The sequence below is a fragment of the Camelina sativa genome, chromosome 3, assembly GCF_030686135.1.
Source record: "Camelina sativa cultivar CO46 ecotype springtype chromosome 3, ASM3068613v1".
Classification (NCBI taxonomy): Eukaryota; Viridiplantae; Streptophyta; class Magnoliopsida; order Brassicales; family Brassicaceae; genus Camelina; species Camelina sativa.
This window is the reverse complement of record NC_141882.1, coordinates 3,831,239-3,854,548: the sequence shown is the minus strand read 5'-3', so window position 1 is coordinate 3,854,548 and position 23,310 is coordinate 3,831,239. Positions and strand designations below refer to the sequence as shown.

At 37.3% G+C, this 23,310-nt stretch overlaps 6 protein-coding genes across 15 annotated transcripts; 3 read left to right on the top strand and 3 right to left on the bottom strand.

Moving 5' to 3' along the window:
• Positions 1–87: 87 nt before the first annotated feature.
• Positions 88–2,767, top strand: LOC104768363 (putative lipase ROG1). Of its 2 annotated transcripts, none has more exons than XM_010492312.3 (10): positions 88–642; positions 723–790; positions 901–971; positions 1,102–1,356; positions 1,559–1,719; positions 1,837–1,892; positions 1,994–2,046; positions 2,121–2,250; positions 2,340–2,437; positions 2,541–2,767. In XM_010492312.3, the coding sequence occupies exons 1-10, from the start codon at positions 368–370 to the stop codon at positions 2,610–2,612; spliced, it is 1,239 nt and encodes a 412-aa protein (XP_010490614.1). In that variant the 5' UTR covers positions 88–367; the 3' UTR covers positions 2,613–2,767. The 2 variants fall into 2 exon arrangements, with proteins under 2 accessions (XP_010490614.1, XP_010490622.1); XM_010492320.3 differs by having other exon boundaries at positions 110–642; positions 2,340–2,441; positions 2,541–2,693.
• A 118-nt stretch (positions 2,768–2,885) lies between these two features.
• On the bottom strand, positions 2,886–4,647 carry LOC104768352 (ergosterol biosynthetic protein 28). Its single transcript, XM_010492302.3, has 3 exons — positions 4,362–4,647; positions 3,250–3,456; positions 2,886–3,152 (listed from the first exon to the last, which is right to left on the bottom strand). The coding sequence occupies exons 1-3, from the start codon at positions 4,474–4,476 to the stop codon at positions 3,085–3,087; spliced, it is 390 nt and encodes a 129-aa protein (XP_010490604.1). The 5' UTR covers positions 4,477–4,647; the 3' UTR covers positions 2,886–3,084.
• Positions 4,648–6,091: 1,444 nt separating this feature from the next.
• Positions 6,092–8,812, top strand: LOC104768341 (uncharacterized). Its single transcript, XM_010492291.3, has 2 exons — positions 6,092–7,324; positions 7,717–8,812. The coding sequence occupies exons 1-2, from the start codon at positions 6,699–6,701 to the stop codon at positions 8,474–8,476; spliced, it is 1,386 nt and encodes a 461-aa protein (XP_010490593.1). The 5' UTR covers positions 6,092–6,698; the 3' UTR covers positions 8,477–8,812.
• A 1,108-nt stretch (positions 8,813–9,920) lies between these two features.
• LOC104768286 (amino acid permease 8-like) lies at positions 9,921–12,852 on the bottom strand. Its single transcript, XM_010492217.3, has 6 exons — positions 12,298–12,852; positions 11,566–11,659; positions 11,240–11,454; positions 10,985–11,127; positions 10,612–10,839; positions 9,921–10,413 (listed from the first exon to the last, which is right to left on the bottom strand). Exons 1-6 carry the CDS (start codon positions 12,620–12,622, stop codon positions 9,988–9,990), a joined length of 1,431 nt encoding a protein of 476 aa, XP_010490519.1. The 5' UTR covers positions 12,623–12,852; the 3' UTR covers positions 9,921–9,987.
• Positions 12,853–14,024: 1,172 nt separating this feature from the next.
• Positions 14,025–17,641, bottom strand: LOC147946559 (amino acid permease 8-like). 2 transcript variants are annotated; one of them, XM_087508254.1, is made up of 7 exons: positions 17,078–17,641; positions 16,328–16,645; positions 15,948–16,041; positions 15,637–15,851; positions 15,038–15,180; positions 14,627–14,854; positions 14,025–14,539 (listed from the first exon to the last, which is right to left on the bottom strand). In XM_087508254.1, the coding sequence occupies exons 2-7, from the start codon at positions 16,629–16,631 to the stop codon at positions 14,120–14,122; spliced, it is 1,404 nt and encodes a 467-aa protein (XP_087364380.1). In that variant the 5' UTR covers positions 16,632–16,645; positions 17,078–17,641; the 3' UTR covers positions 14,025–14,119. The 2 variants fall into 2 exon arrangements, with proteins under 2 accessions (XP_087364380.1, XP_087364379.1); XM_087508253.1 differs by lacking the exon at positions 17,078–17,641 and having other exon boundaries at positions 16,328–16,857.
• Positions 17,293–22,732, top strand: LOC104768325 (uncharacterized). 8 transcript variants are annotated; one of them, XM_010492280.3, is made up of 15 exons: positions 17,293–17,666; positions 18,014–18,392; positions 18,496–18,581; positions 18,757–18,911; positions 19,156–19,409; positions 19,516–19,570; positions 19,959–20,198; positions 20,296–20,426; positions 20,517–20,700; positions 20,792–20,851; positions 20,940–21,188; positions 21,354–21,612; positions 21,710–21,915; positions 22,017–22,067; positions 22,205–22,732. In XM_010492280.3, the coding sequence occupies exons 2-15, from the start codon at positions 18,220–18,222 to the stop codon at positions 22,505–22,507; spliced, it is 2,406 nt and encodes an 801-aa protein (XP_010490582.2). In that variant the 5' UTR covers positions 17,293–17,666; positions 18,014–18,219; the 3' UTR covers positions 22,508–22,732. The 8 variants fall into 8 exon arrangements, 6 of the variants coding, with proteins under 6 accessions (XP_010490582.2, XP_010490575.2, XP_087364377.1 ...); XM_010492273.3 differs by having other exon boundaries at positions 20,293–20,426; XR_015595140.1 differs by having other exon boundaries at positions 17,300–17,666; positions 20,293–20,426; positions 21,714–21,915.
• Positions 22,733–23,310: the final 578 nt, after the last annotated feature.

Here is a 23,310-nt window from a genome sequence, read left to right as displayed (position 1 = left end):
TATAAATAAATCATTGTCCATTTTTTGGGCTCATTTAATACAAAACTTGGTTACTTTTTTTAAATTAAAAAACATGTTATTACACATGTTGTTGTTCTAGATAAAAGGTGACAAATCTCAGATGTGCTGAGCTGCCTGAGAGAAAAAGAAAATGTCAATGGCGTTTCAACGACGACAACAATACTACTGCCGTAGGGGACCTTTCGTCTTATAACGACTGAGAAACTATTCTCTCTCTGACCCAAATTTGATGTTTCAACTTTTTTAAAAACCCCCAAGCGAGACCTCGAATCTTCCCAAACCTTTTGATTAATCTTGCTCAAAGTTTCCATTTTTCGTTGAGTTGCTCTCTCTTCGTTTCGTGATAATGGAAGAAAAAGGTTGCGCGATTACAAGAAACACAGAAGAAGATATGCATGTTGTTGGTAGTGATCTTAAAGGAACCGGTGGTGGGTCAAAGAAGACGAGGAGAAGCGGGAAGAGTGGGGATAAAGAGACGAAGAAGAAGAATAAGACGTATTGGATGGGTTGTCTCAGAGCTGAATCAGACGAGAGTGGTAACGTCGATTTTACTGTTGATTTCCCTGGCGAACGCACTGAGCCGACTCACCTAGTCGTCATGGTCAACGGTCTCATTGGCAGGTTCTGACAATCTGTTATTAGTTTCCTTTGTCCTGCTTCTTGATTTTGTTCGGTCTTTCTGATTTAGAAATGGGGTACAGTGCTCAGAATTGGAGATTCGCCGCTAAGCAGATGCTCAAAACGTATCCTCAGGGTCTCCTCGTTCACTGTGAGTTCTTCTTCTCTCTCTCTCTCTCTCTCTCTCTCTCTCTCTCTATCCACAGTTGCTATTACATTTTTGCAAGAGAATGGCTTGTGATCACTTACCAATCATTGCAGGCAGTAAACGCAACCACTCTACACAGACATTTAGTGGTGTTGATGTTATGGGAGAAAGATTAGCTGAAGAGGTTTGTGTTTCTGTTTCATGTTTTAAACTGTCTTCCTCTCGGCTATATCCTTTTATGTACAAGTTACTATCTTTGTCTTTTCTTGAGTTTTTTCCAGCTGAAGTAATATTCTAAGTCTCTTTTGTTTTAGGTTAGGTCAGTGATCAAACGTCACCCAAGTCTCCAGAAGATCTCCTTTGTAGGACATTCCTTAGGTGGCTTGGTTGCTAGGTATGCTATCGGACGTCTTTATGAGCAAGAATCTCGAGAAGAGCTTCCACAAAACAGTGAGGACATTGGTGATACATGCCCAATTGAGGAACCGAAAGAGAGAATCGCTGGATTGGAGCCTATGTATTTTATTACTTCTGCAACGCCACACCTTGGTTCAAGAGGACATAAGCAGGTTATTTAGGACCAGTTCTATGTTAAGTTTCTTCACTTGAATATGCTATCAATATGCTTAGATCAGAACTGAGATCTTATTGTTCTTATGCATCTGTATCTACTATGAATTAGACCTTGATGCTGAGTTTATACAATTTGTACAATTTTGCAACATGTAAACTTATAGTTTGGTTAATGGGTGGCATTTTGACTTGCATTAGGTTCCATTGTTTTCTGGATCTCACACTTTGGAGAGATTAGCTACACGTATGTCCTGGTGTCTTGGTAAAACGGGAAAACATCTTTTTCTGGCTGATAGTGATGATGGAAAGCCTCCGTTACTCCTCCGAATGGTTAGTGATTCTAGAGATCTTAAATTCATGTAAGTTCTTTCACTTCCTTTGTTTCTTTTTCCTTAATACAAACTTTTTAGGCTTTGCATAGTTCAAATGAGTTCTTAAGTTATTAATATTACATTTCCTTTACTTTTTGTCAACAGTTCTGCTTTGCGTTGCTTCAAGCGGCGTATTGCTTATGCAAATACAAGTTTCGACCGTATCCTTTCGTTAGGCCTTTACAAACTGTTGGTTATTATCTTACAATGTGTGTTGTGGCTATTGCCAAGTATTTGAAACCTTAACCTCCCTTGTTCTTAGACCTTGTGGGGTGGAGCACATCGTCTATCAGACGTCGCAACGAGCTTCCTAAGGTAATAACCTTTCAGTGTTTGATATTGTAATGTTGTGTGTTAAGCTGAATCAGTCTCACCTCTGATCTTCACAGCTTCAACGCGGTCCAGTCAATGAGAAGTATCCTCACATTGTGAACATTGAACCATCGGATACTGCAAGTAACCATGAGGAAGATCAATCAGGTAGCAATTCAAACGGGTTCAAGAATTTCGATATGGAAGGTTAGTTCAGTGGGAAATCAATTTCTCACTCTCGGTCTCGGGTTTCTCAACATGATTTCCCTTGACCGTACTAAATAATCTTTTTGCAGAGGAGATGATAAGAGAATTAACAAAAGTGAGCTGGGAACGAGTTGATGTTAGTTTCAGAGGAACCCTGCAAAGATTTCTCGCTCACAATACCATTCAGGCAAGTTTTCACACCATTATCATCATTTTTATATGGTGTTGTCATTATCGTCATCATTGTTATTAATATTAACCTTCATACCCAAATTTGGAAAACATTACAGGTAAAAACAAAGATGATCAATTCAGCTGGAGCAGATGTTATACAACACATGATTGACAATTTTGAGCCATAGGGGTTGTAATTATAGGAAGATGGCAAGTTCCCCACAAGTTAAATTCACTAAGGGTAACATATATCAGTCGTATTATCAAAATTCTGTCATCATAAAATGACATGTAGAATTATTTTGGTTAAATCAATAAAAGGAAATGCAAGAGATAGTTTCCATGTTCTAGCCTAGCCAAAGAGAGGCCTCTGTATCTTAACTCTGTTGACCATAGATTGCTTAATCATATAAATGCATTAATACACTAAACTCAAATCTCTGTTTCAAAAGCAAAAGAACAGAAAGAAAATTCATGAGTTGTATTCTTATACTTCAATTCGACCAGAGATATCAGGTTCAAGACTCCATCAAATATTTTCAAAAGATTAAGATGAAACAATGAGCAACAGCTTTAGGAATCGAGCAAAAAAGTCACTGATGATTCCAACTTTGAGAAAAAAAAGAAAAAAAGACTTGGTTACAGGCATTCAGACTAACATCATGAAAGTTTGGTGTGTGGTTGTTCAAGGGAATTCCACTCCACGAGCATCCACACAATCGATGTGCCTGTTGAAAAAAACACAGTATATATAGATCATTCGCATGGTGAATACAACAACTTACACTGACTGATTCAATACAAGAGTGAGTGATGATCATATACCTGCAAAGAAGGCCACAGTTGAGAGATTTGCGATGGTCATCGTGTGGTAAAAGAGGTATTCGGTCAGAAAATGGCATAAGGCATAGATAAATGATAGAAAGGTAGCCAAGTATAATGGTTTGTTTTCGGGGTTGAATGCACAAAGAAAGCAGAGAGTGCAGGTCAAGAGTGTCCATACTCCGAATGTACGTCCATGAACTTCACTCACTGCAAAACAGTTAATAAAAACAACATCTTAAGTCACAGGACAAGACTCTTGTGAACCAAGAAGACCATCGCGTGAGAAACCTAAAACAAGAGATTTTAACTATGTAAACTAGTATATTCAAGATAAATCCTTTTTGTTTCCGGTTCTCAAGTTGCTAAGATGATGCAGAGTTATTATACTTTGTGTTATCTGATATGATAAACTAAACATCTACAAGACCTGACAATCACATGAAAAAGAACAATGTTTCATAACACTCTCTTTATCGCTGAAAGCTGGCAAACTCATACAAGACAAGTTACAAAAGGAAAAGGAAAACATCAAGTTGCTTATTATCTAATACCTCTACGTTATGCATCAAGTTGCTTATGTTCTAATACATCTGATACACTTCACCAGGACACTGATTTACTTTAAAGAAAATGCAGAAAAAAAAGTCATGCATTGGACTCTGTAAACTCTTATCAAAGCCAACCCAATTCTAGATCCAGGTAATTTCCCCTTCCTGACATTTAGGTTCATGGTGGTCAACTTCATACAAAGGTTCTTTGTACAACATTTAAGATTGCATATCTTTCTTGGATAGATTGCTTCAATTTGCTTTAGTACTAATTCCTGAAGCATTGCTTTCAATCCCAACTATCTCAACTTGGTAATTAACAAAACACATGAAGAACATGAATATGTTCAAAGAATCATAATTCCTAAAATATCAAGTTGACTATATATATATGATTCATAAATCGTTGACTTTCTATATGCAATGACTTTCTAGATCATAGAAGAAATCTGAAGTAACTAGAGCAAAAACAAAAACAAAAAATAACATGAAACACTGTAATGAAATCAATTAAGAACAACTTGAAATGTAAATTAAAGGGGAGAGGGAGAAGAAGAACTGAACTGGTGGTCTGAGAGAAGACAGCGAGACGAAGAGCCCAGATGTTGAAGAAACCAAACCAAACGGAAGCTAGTCTCAGTGAACCAACCACCATTAACCAATACCCTAACGCCTTCATCTTCCTCCTAGCTCTTCCTTCCTTTACCCAATAGTTTCTTTCAGGAAAATTGTGAGACTGACACTCAAAAAAAAAGAAACACGAACGTGGTTCGCACTTCCGTTAAACCACCGGAGAATCTGTTTTTGGTGTCGACAAGTACAACAACAAAGGAGTTGGAGTCTCCGCCGAATCGAATCGAGAGTGTCATTGATTCAAGTGGGTTTATAATTGGGCTTTGAATTATTATGATGGGCTTGTGTAATAATTTGATGGGACTAGTACAATTTGTAACATTGATTTTTTATAAATAAGTGCACGTGTGTGTATGAAGATGATGCAAGAAGAAGAAGGCCTTTTCATCCTCTATTTAAAATTGCCATTATAAAATAAGAATACAGCTATCATCCACGATCCTCGTTCAGCTACTTATCTAAACGATGGGGAGGACCGGAGGAGTAGTACTACTTACTTAATTGAATCTAATTTGTCGTAAACGTGCACGCATATCTCTCGCCCAATCCCCAAAGAATTCTTCTTTATTTTTTTATTTTGTTGACCCGCATTATTTAATTTTTATTTTGTTTAGAAAAATTTTGCATACTAAAACCCAAAAAAAAAACTGCATTCTTAGCTTGATGGCCAGTATTTATAAAAAAAAAAGAGTACGAAAGTTAATTAAAAAGTACTGGAAGAACATAACGCCGAGTTTACCTTTGGGGTAGAAGAAAATTGTGACTTCAATTTAATCAATATGAAATTTAAATGATGGGGTTCCTCGGAAGTTTAAACACGTTACAAATCTCATACTACTACTATACACAAATATAGAAATGTAGAAAAGTTGGGTTAGACAGATGATCACACCCACAAAAAGAGACAATTCAAGAGTAGTACTTTGTGTTAAAAAAAAAAAAACTAACCAAGAACAAAAGTACAAAACACTTCATGGTTGGAGATGGACACAGTCAAGAAGTTTACCAACTCTTTTTTTATACTTTTGGTAATACACTTACAAGTTACAAGTGAACAATTCGAGATTACCACTCTTTTTTTTTTGTCAGGACAAACTCTTACAACTTTTTGTTTGTTGTGTCAATACCAGAAAACTATGAGAGACTGACTGACACCAAAAAAAAACGTGAGTTCCGCATAGAGGCGTAAAGATTCCCCGATTAATAACACAACACACAGCTGCGTGCGTACGTACACGTAAGCACGAAGGATAATTTGGTAATTGTAAGAAGTGGAGCCCCCTATATGTTTTGTGTGGTTGGTCACTGATCAGGTGGTAACAGAGAGAACAAAAAATAAAAATAAAAATATATACGTCAACCTCTCTCCGACCTGGCACTTCTTTGCCAGTCTGTTCCCAGCTGTGCTCCAATGTCTTCTTTTCTTTTCTCTACCCCCTCAACTAACTATTAATTTCGTATTTTGTCCTTTATGATTCGTAGTTTCGTACATGTTTTCTAAAAAATGTTATTCGTACTATATTATCGTCACATTAACAGCAAAGTTACCCAATCCTTATGTTTAGCCACATTTAGGCTACTAACAAAATAAAAGCAGTTTTAGCAGACAATCTTTTCTAATTTTATTCTCATTTATAAATGAATCTAATATTTATCCTTTTAATATAATATCAAACTCTCTCCAAACACATTACGAAAACTGTCTCATTTGATCTTTAAATTTGTGTAACTGTCATATATTCGAACGTTAACCCCGGATATATGAAACAGTGAATTAGGAGGGGTTAAAAACGGGAAAGTTACTTAACCGGATATATGAAACACCAGTGAATTAGGAGGGGTTAAAAACTATATTAAAAAGGTTTGGTACAATTCTTGAATTTCTGATAAAATAAAAGACGTAATGAACAATTCTAGAAAATATAAGGGGAAACAAAGGAGGGAATGCAAAAATGGGAAGAAAATGTAATAAGTGTTTCCACTTAAAAACCATACACACACAGAGAGGACGAAGAAGACGACTGCTTCCTCTAATGGTTAGGTCGTGAATAATAATCATCCCCAGCACGGCGCCTTTTAAACGCTGCGTTTTATCGCCGTCACCTCCTTTTCGCCTAAAATTTTCTCCAAGTCGTCATCGTCGTCGTCTCCAGAACTGTTCCTGCCATTAATGTCGTCGCTCTTCCTAAACCCCATAGCTGGCATTTTCTTCTCTCTTTTTTCTCTGTAAACCCCTAATTGACTCTTTCTCTCTTGTTGCGATTTGAAATGGATCCATGTCCGTTCATCCGTCTCACGATCGGGAATCTAGCTTTGAAAGTTCCGTTAGCGGCGAAGACGACGAGCTCCGTCGTCCACCCTTCGTCTTCTCCTTGCTTCTGTAAAATCAAACTCAAAAACTTCCCGCCGCAAACCGCCGCAATCCCGTACATTCCTCTGGAAACAACTCAGTTCCCGGAGATCCAAACCCTAGCCGCCACTTTCCATCTCAGTAGCTCCGATATCGAACGGTTAGCTTCCAGATCTATCTTCGCCTCTAAGCCGTGCCTTAAGATTTTGATCTACACGGGAAGAGCCGGCGCTGCTTGCGGTGTACACTCCGGTCGTCTCCTGGCGAAAGTCTCCGTACCGTTGGATCTAACCGGTACGCAATCGAAACCGTGCGTCTTCCACAACGGGTGGATATCAGTCGGAAAAGGAGCTGGGAAATCGTCGTCGTCGGCTCAGTTTCACCTGAATGTGAAGGCGGAGCCTGATCCTAGATTCGTTTTTCAGTTCGACGGTGAGCCTGAATGTAGTCCTCAAGTCGTTCAGATTCAAGGCAATATCCGGCAACCGGTTTTCACATGCAAATTCAGTTTCCGGCACACCGGTGATCGTACTCAGAGATCAAGGTCAGTTTTCAAATCCAATCAAAATCAAATCAATTTTTTCACCTTAATTCTCGGAAATTGAGTATCGTTTTAAAAATAAAGAAAAAATTCCTAATTATGTTCTTTTCCCGAGGAATCAAATCTGAATAACGCTTTAATAAGATCCAACGCCATAGATTATTATTGTGTAATCCCTACTAAAAATCACATTCCTTGGTTTTAATTTTTTTGCTTTAGTACAGATCCATTGGAAAAAAAAAAAAAAACACACTTTACTCTTATGATATTTAATCTAACCACTTTTTATTATTCTTAGTATAAACTTTACTCTTATGATATTTAACCACTTTTACTCTTTCACATGGTTAGATATTAATAATAAAAGTTGATTAAATGATATTTTGATATATCAGATCGTTGCCGACGGACACAAGTGTTCCACGGAGCTGGCTAAACTCGTTTGGGAGCGAGAGAGAACGTCCCGGGAAAGAGAGAAAAGGATGGTCCATAACGGTCCATGACTTGTCCGGTTCGCCGGTGGCCATGGCGTCAATAGTGACTCCGTTCGTTGCATCTCCTGGAAGCGATCGTGTGAGCAGGTCAAACCCGGGGTCGTGGCTCATCTTACGTCCTGGAGATTGCACCTGGAGACCGTGGGGGAGACTTGAGGCATGGCGGGAACGCGGCGGAGCTACTGATGGTCTTGGCTACAGGTTCGAACTCATCCCAGACGGATCGAGCGGCGCAGGAATCGTGCTTGCGGAGTCAACCATAAGTTCTCACAAAGGTGGGAAATTCTCGATAGAATTGGGATCTTCGTCGTCTTCATCGTCGCCAACAGGTGGCGTGTACCGATCGAGAAGCCGTAGAGGTGGGAGCGGCGGAAGCGGTGGTGGAGCATCGCCGGCTAATAGTCCGAAAGGAGGGAGTGGTGATTACGGATACGGGTTGTGGCCGTGGAACGTGTATAAAGGGTTTGTGATGTCAGCAAGTGTGGAAGGTGAAGGAAAATGTAGTAAGCCTTGTGTAGAGGTTAGTGTGCAGCACGTTAGCTGTATGGAAGACGCGGCTGCTTACGTGGCGCTCTCTGCAGCCATTGATCTTAGTATGGATGCTTGCAGATTGTTTAATCAACGGATGAGGAAAGAGCTTTGCCATGAGTCGTTGAGCTGAAGCAAAAGATAAGGATTTTCAATTTTTGTTTTTTTTTTTTAATTTCTGGAATCTTTAGAGTCACGCAATGGCCTTTGGGAGTGATTTTTCTTTTTTTGAAAAAAAAAACTTCCGGTAAGGCACTAACAAAAGAGGTTGTACATAGTGAGTTTCTCTCTATTTTGGTGTCTGTGTGGGTTCGTATTGGGTGTTTTTTTTTTCCTTGGGTTTGGGTTCTACGAGTGAGGTTCTTGATCACTCTTGTTTTGCCTTTGATTTGATTATGTAAGTGTATAAATTAGAAAATTCCAATTTAGTATCTCTTGATGTAACAAAACACATGAGATTGTTGCTTGATTTGCTTTGACCCCGCCCCATTTATCTGTTGGATATTCAATGTTTGTGGTGGGACTGAAGTCAATTAACTATAGTTGGTCTGAAATCAAGTTAGTTACAAACTGTGCTTGTATTAGTGGTTGAGAAGATGAACAAGGACTATTGCAAAAATGTGTGTGCTACAACTGCATTTAAACCTGTTTGACTGTTCTTCTTTATCCAAAATAGTAAGGTCATGAAATATGAATGCTTTGGTTCGAACTTAACTGAATAAAGTTCCTCTATTTGTTATCTACATAAATAACTAAATAGTTTAAGAGGTATTTGGAACAGCAAATTGAACAATCGACTAGGACTGTGAAGACGAACCACCAGAATTACTGGATGGCGTCTCTTGGCTATAGTTAGGTAAGCGCAAGGCAATTGTTTTGGTTAAACGAATGCTACTGAATTGGTTTCTTAGCGGTTATGATGGTACCCCATTAAGTGACTTACGACCCACAAAACCTTGAAAAGGACTTGGTAAACAAGTGCAGAGTAAGGAAGAAGCACATAAATGCATTTGAGTGAATAGAGAAAGCTAGTAAGAAACGTTATGAAGGACCAAACTTGCCTTGATCCTCTATTAGTCTATTTGCCCAACTCCTTTCAATACATAAGATATGATAGCAACTTATGTGGGACACACCAAGCCAAATAAATGACACAATTTGTGTGCGTCTCTTTTCAACATTTCCCCGACAATTCTATTGAGGAATATATAAAAATAATAACTCGAAATTGACATAACCACACTAATTTGGGAAGCTGAAATCTATCTTCTTCAAACTATTATCACTTTCGCAACCTATTTTGCCATCTCTTCCAGACAACGAAACGCTTGTACCTGTCTCTCTACAGTTGTGTGGCTAGCTTATCCAATTATGTTATATTGTCCAATTATTGATATTATATATGGTCAGTGCGGCGTGTTACAGTCATAGACTCATGTTTTTGGGTCTGGCTCAGACAAGCTTTAGCTTTATGAGCAACCAATTCAATATCTCATGGGACTCACTCAAACATCCACTGTGAATACTAATATATCAATTAGCATTCTGACATTTTTAACATGGCCGAAAACAGAGCGTCACGAAACATTATTTGGATAAATACTAAATATTTAGCTCGAAATAATTCACATAGATCACAAGTCACTAGTTTAAATTATTGAAGGGCTTGTATGCCTTGACACTACGTATTAAGCCAATGATGGATCCTACAGCGGCAAGGCACGAGACGATCAAGCAAACCACTACGAGGAGGTTCAAGGCCAGCCATCTAGGAGAATACTTCTTAACCTTTGTCTGCGCAATGTGCATTGACACCGGAAAGTAAACTGTGAGTGGCCAGAACGAGAGTGCCCCAAGCAAACCCAAGATCGCATTGAAGAATGGAAATATCATTGCTACAACTGTTGTCATAACCACATAGCATGTCCTCCAAACCAGTCTGAAGAGGTTGACACGACATTTTCCAAACAAAGGTATGTTTGACGAGTATTCTTTGTTGATGAAATTGCTTTGAGGCCACTTCTTTTTGCAGTTGCTCTCAACAAACTGGAAAAACGGCTGTCCGTACACCTAAGAATATAGGGATAAAACAAGAAAAAAACAGAGTAGTTTTAATAACTCTACTTCTACAGTATTTTGAAATATTAAATCTTGAAAATGCTGTAATAGCGAAGAGCCTTAAGAATTTATGAGAGTTTTAATGAGCATAGACAATTATAAAATGGTAGACACTTATGTATATTTATTTTGTTAGTGAATTATATATACCTGATAGGCACCGATGAGATGGAGAGCAATGCAAGCATTGGCAAAGTCGATGAGCCAGTAAGGGTCGTAAAAACCAAATTCGGTAAGGAAGTCACCAGGGGCTGCGTTCCCGAATGCAGCATATCCGATGCAACCACATAAGATGTAGAAAACAGTTGTGGTTGAGACTCCAGCAAGACTTGCTCGTTTCATCACTTTGTTCTCTGGTGGGCTTGATCTCAGTGTGTCCTAAAAACAATAAAATAAAAAAATAAAAAGACTTAATTGAGCATCAATAGATCCATACTCTTGACCAAAATTAAAAATGCAATTTAAAAAAAAAAAAAAAAGCAAAATGAAAGCAATACTGAATAATATAAGATAGAAGGCATGCCTGAATCTCAATGAGAATAGTGGTAAAAGCGTATGAAAAGGCAATGTCTCCAATCGCTTGAAACATTCTCCACACTTTTTCAGACGAAGTTACGTCCACACCTATCACTGTGCCTGTCAACTCTGTCTTACCAACCTTGCCACCTTTCATATTATATACCATTTTCACGGTTAGTGTCCACTTTGAAGAATCATATATATTGCTTACACACTAATATCTGAAATGTTTTAACAATATAAAGAAAGGAAAATGTACTTGCTACTTTGGCGATGGCTAGGCCTATTCCAATAGACGCATAAGAGAAGGACATAACCGCAGCGATGAAGGAGAGGAAAGAGAGTTCATGAAAATTAGGAATCTGACTCAGAATAATCTGGACGACCCCAAATGCCGCCATGAAAGGATAATTCGATACAGAACATTTCGCTGATTTTCCCTTGTCATGATAACAATTTGATTTCCCAATCGCTCTAACGAAAAAAAAAAAAGACATCAACCAAAACCTTTTCAGTATTTTATCCACAACATGTTTGTAACCATCCAAAATAAAATAATCAGAAGCCTGTGAGGCTGTGACTTACACTAAGCTTATGGAGGCAGTGATGGTGTAACCAATAGTAACCCCAACGAGATTCACGTACTGTGCCAGTCCACATAGCTGAACCTTTTTACCACCTGTCAAAGTTTTTAATCTCTTAATTAAATCATTCTTTTGGGTCTTAAGGCAAAGTTTTTAAACATCCCACATTTCAATTCAAAATTCTTTGGAGGGTCAGCAATCGAATTTATTGATAACATTATTTAATGGGATAAATTGAATTGAATGTGTAACCAATCCTACAGAATACAGATTGTCCATAAAATTTATTAACTAATTTCGGAAAGAATTAATATTTTCGTAGTTCTTTTTCCTTTTTTTAAGTTTTTGACAATCAATTCATATCTTCCCAAGAAGAGAATAAAAAAACGTAAATCATTTATTTTTTCAACAACAATAATGTTCTGTAAGAAAAGAAAAAAAATGTTGAAATGAGTCAATTACTATAGATTTCAAAATTTCAACTTAGCATTCTACCAAAAAAAAAAATTTCAACTTAGCATTAAATATGTTTAGATAAGATTTTTTTCTTTTAATTTTGTGTGACAGAAATGGAAGAGAGTCAAAAACATCTTCAAGTCTAATTATGCAAAATCTGAATGATATTAAATTAACAAAGTCGATGTTCATCAGAAAATAATTGTCTGTAAAAACTGAATAATCTGCGGTAAAGACACAAAAATGATTTTTTAGAGTTATTGATATAAAAACATACCAAGGTAAGCTCGGACGACGTCCATGTAACTGTAGTTGCGAGTTCCGGTGATGGGGTCCGGCGAACGGTAACAGTCGGCGAGAAAGGTGGACGTGTAGTAAGTAATAACGGCGAAAGTGACCAAAATGATGGTTCCTGCCACCCAACTAAGCTGTGCTAGAGCCCAAGCCAACGACAGCACCCCGGAGCCTATCACCGCCGTGATTATGTGCGCACTGGCCGTAAAAAATGTTCCCGTTCTCTTCTCTCGACCATCCTCGTCGACGCCTTTCACGGGAGTGTCACCCAACTCAACCGCCGAAGGATTGTGGTATGTGTCCATCATTGTGGATGAGAGGAACCACTAACTGAACCAGAGGAAGAGGAAGAGAGAGAGGAGAGAAGAGTTATTGACAGAGGTCGTCGTCTTAGAATCTTCCCCACATGCACGTAATTACACATCTATATATACACACAAATATCGATGTTTATATGGAAATAGCATCTTTGTATGTTGAACTTTATATTTGTAGTTGAGAATCTTATTTTTATGGGGATTTATTTCCATGTAATGATATTGAATTTTGATTATTTTGATTGGTAATGTTTGATTTCTATTGCTTATTTTGGAAACCTTGATTACTAGCTGACTAGCTGTAAAGTGAATACTGATTTCAAACCAAAGATCTGGTCCGTAGGTTTAAAAAGGGATAAACTACATTAATGACAATAACCAAAATAAGGTAACTGATAAAAATTAGATGACTAAAACAGAGGAATTATATCTTGGCTTATTTGCCTAGCTGTACCCTCTCTCTTATGTTCTATCATATTATGCTCTTTTATCTTTTCTTCATCCCTTATGATCAAATCATCACATACACATGACACATTAATCTGATAAGTGATAATTAATCTTTAATAATTGAGTTACTTACCACTATAAGAAGAACGAGTGTAAATCTATATGTTGTAGCAACTATATTATGCTCATTTACATGTTTCATATGTTAATCAACGGTTTACAAAACATGTAAACCACGGGATTTCACTAATTTAAATAATATACCTCTTTTTGAGGTAGTTCTTGATTATCGTTTCTTTCATTCTAATCTCACAATCCGTAAATTGTGTCACAATTAATGTATATTTTCTCGTCCTATTAAATATGGGTTTTGACCAGCATTATCCTGAAATTTTAGTTTCTTATCTATAAATATATCCACAACAACCTATTTCATATGCTAACTAACTATATCCACAAACAAGTTTCCCATCTATTTTCAAAACCTGCAAATATATTTGTTTCCAATTCTCGAGACAGACAACATATATCTATGACTAAAACGTCACTTATTACACCATTAAAGTACGGTAGTTGACAAGCCGTTGATAAAAAACTTGTATGTCATCAGGCACCAAATAATGAATGTGTGAGGAGAGTGATAGAGAGAATTCGTGTACAAGTAAATGGGCCGGCCCAAATAAATCAACGTCATCACAAGTATTTGCCTTGAAAATACTCAATCGGAACCTTGTTCCTCACTCTTCGTCGCACCATCTTTCTTTCTTGTGTTATTCTCTCTGGCGTTTCGGATTCGACAATAAATGAGGTCTGTAAATGTTGACTTAACAGTGTCAATCTACCTCTCCTAATGCTTATCTGATAGTATACGATTTATGTTCAAGATTAAAGGCTAAGCTTTCCCAATTTTGATAGTATTGTCGTAAAACTGTAAGGTTACAAATTTTGGAACACTATATTAACTATTTTTTCTTGAAATAAGTAACTATCAGTTCTGAGTTCTTACAAACACATACAAGATCATATAGGTCACTAATTTCAATTGCTAAAAGGCTTGTAGGCCTTGACACTACTTATCAAGCCCACGATGGATCCCAGTGCGGCTAGGAGCGAAACAATCAAACAAAGCAATACAAGAAGTTCCAGCCCTATCCATCTAAGAGAATACTTCGTAACCTTTGTCTGTGCAATGTGCATTGCCACCGGAAAATAAACAGTGAGTGGCCAGAACGCGCATGACCCGATCAAACCCAAGATTGCATTGAAGAAGGGGAATATCATAGCTACAACTGTTGTCAAAACCACATAGGCTGTCCTCCACAATAGTCTGAAAAGGTTGATGCGACATTTTCCAATCAATGGTATACTCATCGAATGTTCACTGATGATGAATTTGCTCTCTGGCCACTTTTTGTTGCATTTCTTTTCAACAAACTGGAATATTGGTTGCGCAAACACCTGTCCATAATATAAAGATTAGGCATCAATGGATTGCTTTTTCTTCTTGAAATCTACAATCTTGAGAATAGTGATTGCTGGCTATACCTGATATGCGGCGACTAGGTGGAGAACAATGCATGCATTGGCAAAATCGACGAGCCAGTAAGGTTCGTAAAAACCAAATTCAGTAAGGAGGTCACCAGGGGCTTTGTTTCCGAACGCAGCATATCCCATGCAACCACATAAGATGTAGAAAGCAGTTGTGGTTGAGACTCCAGCAAGGCTTGCTTTTTTCATGACTTTGTTCTCTGGTGGGCTTGATTTCAATGTATCCTATATACCACATAAAACACACACTCTAAAGTTATCATTCAAAAAAGTGATATGGTTCAATAAAGATAAACTTGTTGAAAAGAAACAAATATTTCTTCTTGTGCGAAAGAAAGTACGTAATAATAGGCTTTTGTATCTGCCCATGGTGACAACCAACGGTCCATATGAAAAATAGATACATGCCTGAATCTCAACGAGAACAATGGAATAAGAATATGAGAATGCAATGTCTCCAACGGCTTGAAACGATCTCCACAGTTTGTCAGACGCAGTTACGTCCACCCCAACTAGCGTGCCCGTCAGTGCCGTCTTACCAACCTTCCCACCTTCAATATATATATATATATACATATATCATACCGCTTTCGCCATTAGTTTGAAGATTCAATATGTTACGTTTGCAAAAAAAATTGAGAATACTAATCAATGAATTAGGCATACGTATATATTGAGTAGATTTGATGAATTGAGTGAATTTGTTTTTCCTAATGAAATCTACAAATATATTCCAATTTCACAAATGAATATGATTAATTTCAAACAAACAAAAAAATTGTCAAACGATTAAACAAGTTTTCGTTGATATTTTTACATACATAGACGTCTATGAGGATGCACAACTTGTGTATCCGAACAAGATCTCAAGTTTGAAAATTATTGTTTTCCTTTAAAATTAGTATATATATATATATATATATATACAAATCAGACTCCTAAATATAGTTTGAGACACCTTTACATATAATTTGAAAGAAATAATAAGATTGGGAGAGAAAATGTACTTGTTACTTTGGCAATGGATAGGCCGATTCCGATAGAAGCATAACAGAAGGACATAACCGTGGCGATTATGGAGAGGAAAGAGAGTTGGTGAAAATTAGGGATCTGGCTGAGCAGAATCTGGACGATCCCAAAAGCTGCCATGGATGGATAATTTGACAAGGAACATTTCGCACCATGTCCCTTATTATGATAACAATTTGCTTTTCCGATCGCTCTAGCCAACACAAAAACACCTTTAGTAATTAAGTAGTAACCAACTAACCATCACAATATAATCGAAATAGAATAAGAAGCTGCGACTGCGACTTACACTAAGCTTATGGAGGCAGTGATGGTGTAACCAACGGTGATCCCTACGAGACTTGCGTACTGTGCCAGTCCACATAGCTGCACTTTCCTGCCACCTGTCATTTTAAAAATACTTTTCAAATTATTCCTCTATTTCTCAAACATCTCTAGCAAATACATATACAAGTACAATCTATTAGTCTCGGTACGGGATGCATGCATGTAATGGATTTAGTTCCGATCCTTGATACTTTTATGACAAAAAGAAGAAAAATCAAAAATAAATATGAAGGATCATGTAATAAAATCTGAAATCTTAAACGAAAAACATAAATTTCACAAAATAAATAAAACTTTTTAAAACTATATTTTTGAGGTTAAGAAGGGTCTTTTAAGACATACCAAGGTAAGCTCGGACAACGCCCATGTAAGTATAATTCCGTGTCCCCGGGACGTCGTCGGCGTCGGGAGATCGATAACAGTCGGCAAGCATGGTGGATGTGTAGTAGTTGATGATCGCAAAAGTGACCAAAATAACGGTTCCTGCCAGCCAACCAAGCTGTGCTATTGCCCAAGACAAAGACAACACACCGGAACCTACAACCGCCGTGATTATGTGCGCACTCGCAGTCAGTAACGTACCCGTTCTCTTCTCTCTACCATCGTCATCGAATCTATCACCGGAGACGTCACCAGACTCAACCATCGAGGTATTATGCTCTGTGTCGATTTTGTGAGAAAGGAAGCAGAGAGAAGAATAAATGACATTTATTTATAATACTAACTCAGCACCTACCTACACACACCTAGTCAATGCTTTGGTCTAATTTTGTTCTTCTTCTACTTTTTTTTAGATTTTATTTTTTTTCCTTGTCAACTCTTTTCTTGTTTTCAACGTCTCAAAAGTAAATCTAGTGAAATCAAATGAGTATAACTCATTTATTAATACTCCATTTATCTATAGATTTCCTTACCTATATCATCTATATATTCCATAGTCCACTTATTACTCTCGTATTGGCTGGTCAAAGATTAGATATGGATTTCCTCCATAATTAAAAATTAATATCCGTTTTTAGAATCTATCTATATTTTACAAGATTCTGTTTGACAAAAATAAAAATAAAAAAGGAAAAGAAGAATAAACCAAACCTGTTTTTTATTGTCCAAGAGCCGTTTTGGGCCGAAGAATATGAATTGATATGATAATGGTGTTTACATGGATTGGGCCTAATAGACACCAAGTAAATAGGGTTTGGATCCACCATGTTTACGACAGTACAACGCCGATCTGGCGCAAAACAAAAGAACCAAAAAACAAAAAACAAAAAAAACACATAGTAATTGGTGTCGTCGTATGAACTTTTATGCTTTACCCGACAAAACTAATTACTAAAAAAAAGAAGTTTGAAGCAAAAAAAATCCTTGAATCCCTCGAAAAAAAAAAAAGAAAAAACATTTTGATTGTCCCCTACACCATACCAATATATCATCATCTGTAACTTTCTCAGATCCTTTCTTTTCATTAGGTCAGGTTTTGTTCTTTGTCGTCCTGCAAAAAAAAAAAAAAAAAAAAAAAACCCTAAAGCGAATCTGGTCTGGTCTGGTCTCTCTGGGTTTCTTCTGTCTGAAAAATATCGTCAGATCTAAGTTTTTTCAAAGGCCCACCACCACCATCTTCTCCTTCTTACTCTCTCTCTGCTTTTGCTCTGCCATTGATATCGTTTTTTTCCATTTCAAGGTAATGTAGTTCTCTTAAAGTTTTGTCATATTCGTAAATTTTTCTCCTTTTTTTGTTCTTTTTGCGTATTTTAAAGGGAAACATAGTTGCTACGTTATCTTGACATTTCAATATGAATTCGTATTCTTTGTAACCCACTAGCTAAAATTGGGATTTTAGCTTTTTTTTTTTTTTACCTAAGTAGCTGATATTCATTTATCAAAGATTCTCTATGCTTTAATGTCCGAACAGAGATATCTACTTTTTAAATTCTCTTTGTTTGATGCTATTCTATATGAGATGATTGTTAAGTCAACTCTTTGGTGTGTTATTGAATTTTTACAAAGTTTGCATCTTTTCATCTGCAGCTGCTGCTTTGGCTTGTCGTGTGTTGCTTTGGGTGACTAATGACCATAGTATAAGGTCTTTGCAGATTAGTTATGTTGAGAAGTAATCTATTATTATTCACGGAGACATGAGATTTTTCGAACAAGTAGTAGTTCTACTGGTTCAGGATATAATTATCCTGAAAACACTCATCCCAAGTTTTAGCAAGGTGATGTGAGTTCTCCATATGTTACGCCGTCTTGGATGGTTAGTTGGACTGAGCCAAAGAAGTAGGCAAACAAAGACGCTTGATGTTGAGCCTTACGTAGCCAGGGTTAAACCAGTGCTAATGGTCGACACAGTTCAGGAGATTGCTATCTATATCCATAGGTTTCATAACCTTGATCTTTTCCAGCAAGGGTATGATGACAGTCGCTATATACTTTAATGCTTTGCCTAAGTTGAAACCTTTTTCTCTCTCTTCTTTTTCTTATTCTAAGAGTTGTGTCTTTCATTCTTTTAGATGGTATCAAATAAAAATCAGCATGAGATGGGAGGACGGTGATAACAACTCCTGTGGTATTCCTTCACGAGTTGTTCAGTATGAAGGTACTTTAATCTATCAGCTTACTACGTTCGTGTGATTGAGTGCACAATTCCATGCTGCCAGAGTGTTTCCGGAGTTATATGTCTATTTGTCCTGTCTCTGTGTACTTGGGAGAGTTTAGTTTTTTAGTATAATAAATCAATAGGATTAAAGGATCAACATACCTATGTGTCACAGCTCTTGATTCAACTTCAAACGGCACAAATGGAGTGTGGAAGATAGATGATAAAGACAATAGTTTCTTATCACAGCCCTTCCGCATTAAATATGCAAGGCAGGATGTTCGTCTATGCATGATGGTCTCGTTTACTATGCCCCTTGAAAGATATGAGGTATACCATTCTCCCTTTTCTTTTTGCGTAGGTATCAATCTCATAATGTATTCCTACAATTGTGGAATATGACTAAATGAGCTGCACAATATCCAAACAACATAAATTGAACTTCTTTTCTACTCTTGTTGAAATGCCATTGAGTTTTTGAGATTATCTTAGCTAGAGATGTATAGTCAGCGACAATAATTATGCAATTTAAGATTAGTGGTGTACAATAAATGACTAGCTGTAATTTATGCAGGGGTCAGCTACATCTGCTGTTATTTTGAAGTTTGAGCTCTTGTATTCCCCAGTTATGGAGGATGTATCAGTGACACATTCAGATGCTTCTTCTGCAGCATTGCATGAATTTCGTATTCCTCCTAAAGCGCTCTCAGGGGTGCATTCTTACTGTCCGGTGCACTTTGATACCTTTCACGCAGTTCTTATTGATGTTAGTGTCCACATCAGTATCATGAAATCCGCAGCTTACAAACGGCCTGCAATATTATCAAGGTATGCCTCTAATATTTGGATTCTTCATAATTGGCCGTTGTAAAATTCCAAATTTTTACTGAGTTTTATATATCTTTCAATTAATATATCAACACGTTTGGTGCAGTGATGCAAGTAATGGTAAAAATTTGGCCAGCGGCAATGTTCAGTCCTCCAAAAAAGTATATGTTCTTACACTATCCTCAGCATGGCACACTGTTCTCAGAATCGGCATATTTGGTTTTTATTATATACTGTTCTGATGCTCCGCATAAAAGTTTATCTTTTTCTTTTTTAAATAATGCTCTTTTCTTAGAAAGCTGAACTTTTATGCTAGAATTCTTTTTCTTTTCTAGAATCTCTACTTTTAGGATGCTAGAGCTGAGCGGAGTCATATCTTCAGTCTTGTTGACAGTGCTTGTATGAAAATAGCATGGTTTTACAGAACTTTATGTTACAAAGTTGCATGATCTGACAAGAACTTTATTAAGCTACCCTGCTTTGTAGTAACGCTCCTCTTTCTTGGAAATTTCAGTATTTTTATTGATTGATTCTTTTGTAATTCAATAGGCCTTCGCACAGATTGCTTCTGCCGACAATAAGCTTGTATCATTTGTTAAAGCCTTACTTGGAGCCCGTGACACTTTGCTTGAAGAACTGCAAATACTTAGCAAGGCAGTTGGTCAAACAGTGGACTTGTCTGAGTTTATATCCAGTATGGACAGTGCTCTTTTGTCTGACTCAGCTTCAACTGGTAAATCTGTTGAAGTTGAAGGTTCAATACAAGGCAAGCAACAAGACAGTCTTGAGGTCCTTGCTTTATTATACTGCAGAGTATTCGTTATCTATTACCTTGTTTCACTATCTTCTGGAATATGAGCTTGTCTCTCCATTTTTGATACAGAAGTTGAATAGCCCATTTGATTTAGCAAGTGATGACTTGCTTCACAACCTCTCAAAGGAGCATCTATCTCGAACCTTTCACTTACTGGGCACCCAGCTTCATTATCTTTGGAATACCTTTTTGACATTTCATCGGTAATTTCCCTTAGACAACCATAGTCCAACAAGCTTAGATTGTTTACTAAGTTAGCTTCTGATTGTTGATCGTATTTGTCCTTTTCTCAGGGACAATTATACAAAAATCTTGGAACATCTTCACGATATCTGGACAAAAGATCGAAGAGCTGAATGGTCGATATGGATGGTGTACTCCAAGGTTGAAATGCCACATCATTTTATAAGTGGAATGGACGATATTTCAAACCATAGTTCACACAAAAGAGTCTCAAGTGTGTTGAAGCTGAATGATGTGAGTTATATAGTTAGCAGTCCATTTTTCAAAAAAATTCATTAGATTGCGAGCTTGGCTCTACTCATTCAATTTTTTTGCTCTGACGCAGCCTGCACAAGTTGCATCCACCCGCGCTGAACTTCACCGTCGTAGTATTGCACAAATGCGGGTTTGTTATTTTTTTGTGTGTCAGTGATTCATTTACCTATTGGTTTCGTAAGTTGTAAAATTTGATTAAACCATAACTAAATATGCAGATTAACAACCGGGCGATACAAGACATGCATATATTTGGTGATCCTATGCGGGTTCCTATTGTTATAATTGAACGTGTTTGGAATGCACCACGGCGTACTTTCAGTGATAATTCGTATATGAGACATGTTGATAAAATCGATTCTAGCTTACTTAATGGGCACGATGATGAGAGTGGGACGAAAAAACATAATAACCCTCAGCATAGTGGGCGTGAGCTGAAGATCGTTGTGTTTGTTCATGGTTTCCAGGCAAGTACATTCTAGAAGTTCAGCTAATGCTTATTTTTTTGCTCTCTCTTAAGCTTATGCAGTAATACTAGTATACCTTTCTTCCTTAAATCATTGTGCTTATTTGGCACAGTGTTTTCAATTATTTACTCATTTACATGATAGTTTTTTTGCTTACTACTATAGGGGCATCACTTAGACCTAAGGCTTATCCGGAATCAGTGGCTCCTAATTGATCCAAAGATAGAATTTCTAATGTCTGAGGCAAATGAGGAGAAAACACATGGCGACTTCAGGGAAATGGGTCAGAGGCTTGCACAGGAAATTGTTTCTTTCTACAAGAAGAAAAAGGATAAACATGCGAGATACGGGCGCTTGAAAAACATTAAGCTGAGTTTTGTTGGACATTCAATCGGTAACGTCATCATCAGAGCTGCAATAGCTGGTATGTTCCTAGAATCTCTCTCAGACAATAACTAAATTGAATTCTTAGCTCGGTACTTGTGTTTATCATTCTCAGCGACTTTTGTATTTTGTTGCAGATAGTTTGATGGATCCATACAGGAAGTATTTTCATACATATCTATCGCTTTCGGGTCCACATTTGGGATATCTATACAGTTCAAATTCCTTGTTTAATTCTGGACTTTGGCTCCTGAAGAAGTTGAAGAGTACTCAGGTTATTCATCAGCTTACACTCACAGATGATCCTGATCTCCAGAATACTTTCATTTACAAGCTCTGCAAGGTAGCGATAAGTCTTAACATTTCATCAAGATTTGTACCATAGTCACAAACAGACCTTTGCTAGTTCTGTGGTTCTAATGTCGGTTTTGAAATTTGTTTCAGCAAAAGACTTTGGGAAGTTTCAAAAATATTATTCTGCTGTCTTCCCCTCAGGTACATTCCATTTTACTTTTGGAATAGGATAGTTATTAATCTGAATGATCTCTGGTTCTGTAAACTTTACCAAAATAAAATTGTAGAGACAAGGATATTTTGATTTTGTACTTAGAGTCATGTTTTTGCTATGACAGGATGGGTATGTTCCATATCACTCAGCCAGGATCGAATCTTGCCAACCAGCTTCTTTCGACAACTCAAAGAAAGGTGTTGCTTTCTTGGAGATGCTCAATAACTGCATGGATCAAATACGTGGGCCGTCCCCAGAAACTCCGCACCACCAGAGAGTGTTCATGCGCTGCGATGTCAACTTCGACACAACCTTGTATGGTCGTAACCTGAACTCATTCATCGGCCGTGCTGCTCACATCGAATTCTTGGAGTCTGATATCTTTGCAAGATTCATAATGTGGTCATTCCAAGATCTGTTCCGCTGACAAATCTTAATTATGCAGAAAATTTTTTCAGGTAGAAAAAGATACAAAAGAAACTGTTGTATATTAGTAGGAGAAATCGGAAGAAGTTATTAATTGTATGTAACCTCAACTCTGGTCTATGTACGGTTTTGACTTTTTTGAGCTTGTATCGTTAAGCTATGAGACGCATTAGATTGGTTTAGTCCGGACCGGCGGTTCGTAATAGATAGTGAATTGGTTTGGTTCTATGGCTAAGCACGAATAATAATTGTCCAAAAAACACATAAAGAGTTATGATGGCTTAACCGGTGGGATCTGGCTTTTAGCCCAATGAAGGTGTTAAGTCTTACAAAATCAAGTTCAAACACTAACAGGACTGGGCCATTTGGTGGGGTTTTGGTCCACCACGCATTATCTAACTAATGCATATTTTTTAGAGTGTTTTCTATAGAGTCAACTGAATCATGTGAAAAACAATTTGATTTACTTTTATCATATGTTAAGAGTGTGTTATTAATCATTGGCTTTGGAATGTATTGCAAACCAAGGGAAGAGAAGGATGGGGGAAGACAGCTTTCAATATGTTGTAGACCACTTTAATAAAAGTTGTAAGATTAGTCTTCTGGCAAGGTGTTAGGTATAACAAATGGTTCAATTTTTAATTTAGTTTTGTAACTAATAATGCAAATTATGAAAGATGTTTATACAGATAAGTTGTTAGCTCTATTACGGGTATTCTGCAAAAATGCACATGTGAACGCTTCGTGTAGATGACGTTGATGAGATTAGTTTAACTAGTATCTCCGAATGAGGTTTCTTATTCC